General features: G+C 31.4%; 1 protein-coding gene across 4 annotated transcripts; it reads left to right on the forward strand.

The window, feature by feature from the left end:
* The first annotated feature begins 69 nt into the window (after positions 1-69).
* On the forward strand, positions 70-3,359 carry LOC131804974 (ADP-ribose glycohydrolase OARD1-like). 4 transcript variants are annotated; one of them, XM_059128216.1, is made up of 3 exons: positions 70-211; positions 2,533-2,885; positions 2,941-3,359. In XM_059128216.1, the coding sequence occupies exons 1-3, from the start codon at positions 115-117 to the stop codon at positions 3,085-3,087; spliced, it is 597 nt and encodes a 198-aa protein (XP_058984199.1). In that variant the 5' UTR covers positions 70-114; the 3' UTR covers positions 3,088-3,359. The 4 variants fall into 4 exon arrangements, with proteins under 4 accessions (XP_058984199.1, XP_058984198.1, XP_058984201.1 ...); XM_059128215.1 differs by having other exon boundaries at positions 72-211; positions 2,506-2,885; XM_059128218.1 differs by having other exon boundaries at positions 120-260.
* Positions 3,360-8,854: the final 5,495 nt, after the last annotated feature.

Consider the following 8,854-nt stretch of genomic DNA (forward strand, 5'->3'; position numbering starts at 1 on the left):
GTCGAACAAATAGATGTCACCTTTTATTTTTGCACTTGTGTTGGACGTTTGTTATTCTTCTCAGTTTCTATTTTTATGTTAAAAAAATTAATAATTGATTCAATTTTTTCATAAATGTTGAGTTTTCGGAATCTGTTGCGATTATTAAAGAACGCGAACGAAACAAGATTATTGCTTTACAACAAGGAGTCGTTGACGTTGAACAATTTACGTAAGCAATGCTAATCTAACAAATTCTTATGGCTATTTGGACCTCCTTGGTAGGTACAACACTAATAATTGCGATATGGAATTTATAGTGTATTCGCCGTAAACAGATAACAAACTACTAAATATAAAGGTTTTTAAATGACGACTCCGTGCGTGCTGTTTTGATCAGCTATTTCAAATGAACTGCCATGAACTACTGCTAACAACGACGAGCTGATACTGTGTTGTGCTCAAAGAAAATACGACAAATGGAAAAACTCCCCAAAATATTCACATGGAATTATATTCGCATTTTTCTCATTAAATGAATGTACATAGGCAATTTGTTTTGCTTGCTCTCTCTTAATTCTTATCATTTGACGGTTTTGTACATTTGAGAATGAGACCTGCGCATTGATTTTTATACCTTTTCAAACATACGTAAATATCGATGTAAGCCTCCTCATTATGGACAGGTATTCATCTAGTAGTGTTATCGATACAATGGACAAAAGTATTCCTTACCTGTGTACCTGTTGTGTTAAATCTTTTAAAATGCGTGATCCTTTGTAAAGACGTCACAATTAGGGATTCGGTCCATTGTCAATTATATGTAGATATCAACATGAAAGACGTCCTATTTCTATTGTTACAACACCCCATTATTTCTTATGAGGAACTCAATCACAGTTCTATGAAAATGTGAAGTGAAGACATTTACAAAGGAGAAATGTGAAATGCAAAAATAAAAACATTGATTCCCACGAAGGTCAGCAATTATTGTAATGATAGGTCTTTATTCTGACAATTCTATTGATTGTCAAAATAAAACATTTTGAACGGCCTCATTACCCAATTACACATGGACCGTAACTCCATTTAAGTTAACCAAAGGTCAAAACCTTTTAAATAATTGGATGTTAAATGAAATTGTATGGACGTTACCGAAATATTTTTATCTTATTCTTTATTGAAAAAAATGTGAATTGTCCAATATTGGTCTGTTGCAGAACCTGCAAGCAACTACTTTTTTGCAATTTTTGTCGATATCATAAAGGGAAATTCGGTTATCGTAGTAAAAACTATTACATTCTTGCAATTCTGGAAAAGACCATTTATTTGAATCTTAAAAATTTAGCGGTAACTAGTTTTCGAAAAAAAAAAAAAATAAAATTGTGAACAATATCCTTGTGGATTCACAAAACTATTAATAATGTAATAGCCTCAAGGCGAAATGAAGAAACTACAAACTCGAATGCTTACAATTTTTTTTTTCTCAAAATTATACATTTGACATCATCTCTTTGTCAAAATTTTTGTTTATATATGGAAATCATAGATGGGAACCATTACCATGGATTTGTAATTATAAATTTAGACAATGAGATGTCAAACGAATAATTTGGAAAAAATTGTGAACATAGGTAAAGTCATGCACCTTCTTAATTTTCTTTCTTTTTTATTTAATCCATTTTTAATACCTCGGCCTCCAAGCCAATTAATAGTATCACACTAAAGTATTATAAATGAAGTTATAAAATGCAGTCAGTAGAGGCAATCAGTACAGGCATAATAATCAACAAGATGCAAATATATCAAGCATTTTGTTGAGAAATAATATTATAATATTTCATCATCTAGTTTGATCATCGTAAAAAGCAGTTTATGTTAAAATCACACAGTTTTTTCACAAATAATTTTGCTAGATATTTCTATGTAGTGAAGAATCGGCAGTTTTTTATATAGTAAATAGGAATATTTTTGAGAAATTTGTAAGAATAGAAACCTACATGAATGGATTGTAATATTAAAAACTTAATGAAAGGCCAATGTTTCTTTTACATGTTATGTTATTTATATCTTTAAAAAGTAATTTCGTCACAAAATGGGTAAAAGCTGTACATACAATCTTTGAAGTTCCTAAGAATTTGAATATTTTGTAAACAATTTCTATATAATTCAAAATTATACACACACAAACACAACGAAATGTGATATGTTAAGCCTTATAAATAAAAATGAGAATTGATGAGTAGCCGTGTTCTAAATAAGTTTCATTGCATCATGATTTAAGCCATATTTTCCAGTAGATATTAACATTTACAGAACAGAACTCTAAATTTGTATAAAATAATCGTCGTGAAAGTACTGGCATATCAACGCTTATTGGAATATAACAAAATCTTTTCAAATTGTCATAAAACCAGACTAAAACGAAAACGTTCAAATACGAAAGTATTCAGGATGTTATTATAAAATATCAAAAAATTAAGATAGATGTAAAATTTTCTCAACAACACCAAAATTGAATTTTAGTGTCAATTTTTTTTATTTTTTCTACAGCAAGCATCCAATATCAACCACTACCCAGTCTACTTTGCAACTCTAGATATATGTCGAAAACAAAGTTTATGTTAACAGAAGTTGATGGCGACCTCTTCAGTGCCCCAGAGTCACATTCGTTAGCCCATTGTGTGGCAGCTGATTTTGGTATGGGCGCCGGAATTGCAGTGAAATTTAAGCAAATCTATGGACAAGTTGATGAACTACTATCGCAGGGAGTACAAAGTGGCGGGGTCGCTGCACTCAAAGATAATCAGAGATTCATATACTATTTGGTAACCAAAAAACAAAGTTGGGACAAACCGACTTATGATACATTAAGAAGTTCACTGGAGGCAATGCGAGAACACATGGTAAACATTCAAAATTGAATATATTGATATTATCTTGTTAATTTTTATATTTTAGAAATCTAACAATGTTGAAAATTTGGCTATACCTCGTATAGGATGTGGTATCGATGGCCTCGAATGGAATAAAGTAATTGCTGAACTACACAAGGTTTTTTGTAACGAACATCTACACATTGTAGTTTATAATTTTGTTCCAAAGTAAAAATATATATTTTTCCACTGGATACAGCAGTTTATCCGAATTTTATGAAACGTATGATTGTAAATTCCAATGTTTAAATTAAAAATGTAAAAGAGATCGTAAATAACAAATTCTGTTCAAGCTGTTATATGGATAACAAGCTGGCCCGGTCGGCGTTGCCGGCAAGTAAAGATCGCTATTTAATACCGTATTGCGCACTCATTTCATTTTTTGTATTATTCATTTAGAATTCTAAACAATAAAAAATGAACACTTCAATATAGTATATGAAATTGCCATATTTTCTCGCGAATCCGAAATTGTATGAATTGTTTAAATCCGTCAAACCGTTCTTGAGTTATAAGCGTAGTAAATTACATTTCTTTCTTTTATATTGTGAAAATATTCTTTATTTTGATTAAATTCAATATGATACCCCAAACTGAAAACAAATCGTGCATTATATAAAATTGACAAAAAAGAAATACAAATTGAAGAGGAAAAAATCTTCAACTTGTTTGCTGGTACATTTACAGCCAATGTTTCAAGGTCCTTACGAAGTTTGACAATAGAATGTACTGTTTGATTTTGATATTCGGCACGATTGAAAAACTTTTCTCGATTTAGTTTCGCCAACACGTAATTCGGTACTACACTTCAATGTAAGTATCCTGCAATTTCAGTTCTCATGAAACAAGACACTTAAATAAAGTTAATCAAATTGAAAAAACCCGTTCGTACATAACAAAATATTGTTCTTTTTTTTTTGTTCATAGCTTATCCTCTTCTGAAATTATATTATTCGTTTAGTTCCACATACCCAATAAATACATAAAATCTATAAATTAAAGAATTGTCCATTGTCGCTTTATACTCCCCAAAAAGATTACACAACATATAAGAAATCAAGAAAAAAGCACTACAAATGTACATTCGAAAATAGTAAGTAAAAATGGAAAAAATCATACAATATAAAACACTACAATTGCACATCTAAAAAGTCAAAATAAATGTTTTTTTTTTTGGATTTTATCCTTTTCGGCCAAGAGAAAATTACGAATTTGTCTGAATCGTTAAATCATATTAGCGGTTCTTGAGTTATAAGCGTAGTAACTAACACAAATGTCTTATATATTGATATTTGCCATCTCATTTTTCAATGATACTTGCATAAACAGCCGGACATGTCACAAAATCGAATCGAAATGGTTGGAGCCGTAATTTAAAATCGATCCGTTTTGTTTTAGTTCGTCAGATTCCGATCGAATGGGTGAACTACGAAAATCTCATTATTCAGTTTAAATATGACAACATTAGAGGATTAAAAGAGCGAATAAATGACGAATCAAAACAAACCACATGATTAGAAAACGCTGTAAAAGTGGAAATTGTGAAATATATTCTGTTTAATAGAGTTTCTTCTGTGAATGAAAGTTAATTTTGTTAATTTTTACACAATGTCGGGAGTTTCGATTATTTCTGTAATTGAGGCGTAATGTGATGAACACAATACACTAGAGCCCCGACTTGCGTCGTTAATGGGGACCGGAGAATCGCGACGCAAATTAAATCACCTTTTTCTATACTTATACAAAATGAGCTGAAATTTATTTTACTGGGGAAAATATTCAAAACAAAGTAAAAAAATTTATATCTATATCTATAAAAGAGGAAAATGTTTGTATGTTTGTTTGTTTGTAATTTATGGACTCGAAAACCGCTGAATAGATTTTCCTGAAAATTTCCATATATACTGAAAGTAACATAGGCTATATACATTTTTGAATTTCCACTTGGAACTGGAGATATAGCATCAGAATCGGAGGTACCTCCCAAAAATTTAGATTTTATATGCACATATGTATTGATTGGTTGAATATACGGTCTCCACATTTGGAATACGTAACGGAATTTGGAACAAAAATAAGTTAGCAAAATTATATTGTAATCGGTTCAGATTTGGATATAGCTCCCATATATATTTTCGACCGATTTTGTTCATTTGATGCCTCAAACGCAATATGAATGTTCGATTCTAATAAAATTTGGAATGTGTGACGGGATTTAATCCGAAAATAAATTTGTCAAATTATATTGAAATCGGTTCAGATTTGGATATAGCTCCCATATACATTTTCGGCCGATTTCATATATTTGGTGGACCAAACACGATATGTATTTCCAATTGTAATGAAATTTAAAATAAGTAACGGAATTGGGAGCCAAAATGAATTTGTCAAATTAAATTGAAATCGGTTCAGATTTGGATATAGCTCCCATATATATTTTCGACCGATTTCATGTATTTGATGCACCAAACACGCTATGTATCTCTAATTTCAATGAAATTTGGAATGTGTAGCGGAAATTAAAACAAATATACATTTGTCAAATTATATTAAAATCGGCTCAGATTTGGATATAGCTCCCATATATATTTTCCGCCAATTTCACATATTTGATGCACAAAACACGATACGCATTTCCGATTCCAATGAAATTCGGCATGAGTGGCTAAATTTGGTACAAAAATAAGTTTGACAAATTATATTCAAATACGCTCAGATTTGATTATAGCTCCCATATATATACTCTGCCGATTTCACATATTTGATGCACCCAAAGCGAGAGAGACAAAATCTGGCACCAGAAAAAATTGCCAAATTATATTGAAATCAGTTGAGGTTTGGATATAGCTAACATATATATATTTCGGCCGATTTCATACATGTTATGCACCAAACATGATATATACGACCGATACCAATGAAATTCAGAATGTGTGGCGGAATTTGGTTACAATAATAAATGTGACAAATTAATTGGAAATTAGTTAAGATTTGGATATAGCTCCCATGTATATATTATCGGCCGATTTCACATATTTGACGCACTAATTTCAATGAAATATGAAAGGTGTGGCGGAGTTTGTGTAAAAGTATTTTTTTTAAATTATATTTAAATCGGATCAGATTGGGATATGATTTTAATAAGAACCATTGACCCACAACGCCTTAGTCTAACACTAAAAAACAACACAACAATTGATTTGAAATACGATTATTACGGCGAAGTATGTTGCTATCTCGAATTCACTAATTGCAATAGAAATGCCACTTAACTTCAAAAGATTGTAGTTTACTGCACGCTTGGTATTTGCTATGAAATAAATAAATCCGAAGGACAAACCCTTCGTGTATGTATGTCATGTTCCTGTTTTGCTAATGGTTTTGGTTATTTACGCATTAAAGTAGTGCAATAATTATTTTTTAATTTTTATTTTTTTTTTTTTTTTTAACCAACATATATTCGTAAATAAAATTTTGAATGCATATAAAATCAAAAGGGGTAGCGAAGCGCGCCGGGTTCAGCTGGTTTTTGATAAAAAAAACAAGTATGAATACATTTGTAGGTGCACACTTTACAATGTTTGTACTTGTAAACTTTCATCACTTCTTCTTTGAATTTTAAATTGCCAAGAAAATACTTTTTTTTAAATTATAATTTTTTGAGTTCTTGTATTTCTTTCAAAAACCAAATATAAGTTTTGTTAATTTTTTTATAAATGTGCCTTTGTGTCCCCATGCTCTTTCTCAAAAAACTAGAGGACCACTCGGAAGTTGCGACAATTCCAGATGACAGTGGTATCTCGTGTCGCCTTTTTGTTAAAGATAACCTTTCCAACAGAGATTTTTTAATTGTAACCGGTGCCGATGTGTCTGTAAATCCTCCGAGTTTCAAGACTTCAAAAACGTCAGACTGTGGTATTAAAACTTTTGCTGCTAATGGTTCTTCAATTCGTACTTTCAGTCAGAAAATTATGCATATAGATTTTGGATTACGGAGAAATTTTTCTTGGACCTTTATTATAGCAGATGTTACAAAACCCATTATTGGTTCTGATTTTTTAAAACATTTTCATCTTCTTCCTGATCTTAAGCGTAAAGCATTAATTGATGGCAAAACTGATCTGCAAGTTTCAGCGAAAATTTCTAAATATCCGTCACTAGGCATAACAACATTGGTGAAAGATGAAAGATGCTATCACTACTCCATTTGGTTTACACGAATTTGTCAAAATGCCGTTTGGATTGCGAAATACCGCCCAAAGTTTCCAATGTTTAATGGATGAAGTACTACGTGGTTTACCTTTTGTATTTGTCTATATTGACGATGTCCTTATATTTTCAAAATCGGCTGCTGAACATTTGGAGCATCTAAAGATTGTTTTTGAGAGGTTTCAAAAATATGGCATTGTCGTCAATCACGGTAAATGTTCTTTCGGTAATAGTGAAATTGATTTCCTTGGTTTCCGAATATCATCAACTGGAATGCAACCCATCCGAAGCATAGTTGACGAAATTAAAAGTATCCCTAAGCCTTCGACTATAAAGGACTTACGATGCTTTCTCGGAATGGTAAACTTTTATAGACGGTTTTTACCTAATGCAGAGACAGAACAAGCCCCACTAAACCAACTTCTCAAGAATGTGGTGAAAAATTATAAACGACCTGTTATTTGGACTAAGGAAGCGGAAAAATCATTTTCGCAATGTAAGTCAAGCTTATCAAATGCAGTGTTGTTATTTCATCCCGTTAGTGCTGCTGAATTATCCATTAAAGTAGATTGATTTGATTGATCGACTTACCCGATGGATGGAAGCAATACCAATGCCGAATATTACACCTGAAACTGTGTCCCAAAGTTTCTTAAATGGCTAGGTATCTCGTTTTGGTTCTCCCGATATTGTTCACAGGGAATCTATTAAAGTTATTGGGAACTCGATTAAAACATTCAACGTCTTATCATCCACAATCGAATGGATTAGTTGAACGTCCTTACAGAACTCTTAAATCCGCATTGATATGCCACAACAAAACTCAATGGACAAGGTCTTTGCCTTTAGTATTGCTTGGGCTAAGAACTTCGGTAAAAGATACTATTATTTGTTCTCCAGTCGAAATGGTATATGGCGCAACACTTCATGTTCCTGGTCAAATGTTCACCGAAAGTAATGTCGTTCTAGATTCAGATGATTTTCTATTACATCTTCAAACATTAATGTCCAGAATTAAACCAGCAACAACTTCAAATAAGAGCAGTTCAAATGTATTTATCAACAAGGAATTGAATGTATGTCCCCATGATCGTGTACTTAAACCTCTTGAACAAAAGTTTCATGGACCTTACAGAGCGATCAAGAGATTTCCAATATAGTTTACTCTTCAAATCGGAAGCAAGACAGATAACATCACAATTGATCGACTTAAACCAGCATTTACAGAAATTGAAAATTCAGAAATTGATTTAAGTCAAGAAATTACCCCTATCAAATCGAAAGAGAAATCTATATCGTTTTCACTAGGAAGGGGGTAATGTAGGTGCACACTTTACAATGTTTGTACTTGTAAACTTACATCACTTCTTCTTTGAATTTTAAATTGCCAAGAAAATACTTTTTTTTTGAAATTATAATTTTTTGAGTACTTGTATTTCTTTCAAAAAACAAATATAAGTTTTGTTAGTTTTTTATATAAATGTGCCTTTGTTTCAATTAAAAATACACAAACCTCGTACATATTTTTATTTATTCCATTTACTTCAAAAAATGTTTATAATTATTATAAAGAAATAACAAAACAATGAATTAAGAAAAAACATAACAAAAATTAAATTAATTTACATATGTATGTACATATAGCACCATAAAGAAAAGGGAGTTCCCCTTATTTCACGCAATTTAAAAATTTGTTAACGTACAGGTGACGATCAGTGTTGCCAGAAGTT

Source organism: Musca domestica, unplaced genomic scaffold, assembly GCF_030504385.1.
Source record: "Musca domestica strain aabys unplaced genomic scaffold, Musca_domestica.polishedcontigs.V.1.1 5, whole genome shotgun sequence".
In the NCBI taxonomy this organism is placed as follows: domain Eukaryota; kingdom Metazoa; phylum Arthropoda; class Insecta; order Diptera; family Muscidae; genus Musca; species Musca domestica.

What these genes read in the sequence shown, in the direction of transcription:
- LOC131804974 (XM_059128215.1), top strand. Translation starts at nt 115, where the DNA reads ATGTTGAGTTTTCGGAATCTGTTGCGATTATTAAAGAACGCGAACGAA. An exon ending in GTTGACGTTGAACAATTTAC is followed by an intron (nt 212 to 2,505) that starts GTAAGCAATGCT and finishes ATTGAATTTTAG; the next exon opens with TGTCAATTTTTTTTATTTTT. An exon ending in AGGCAATGCGAGAACACATG is followed by an intron (nt 2,886 to 2,940) that starts GTAAACATTCAA and finishes TTTATATTTTAG; the next exon opens with AAATCTAACAATGTTGAAAA.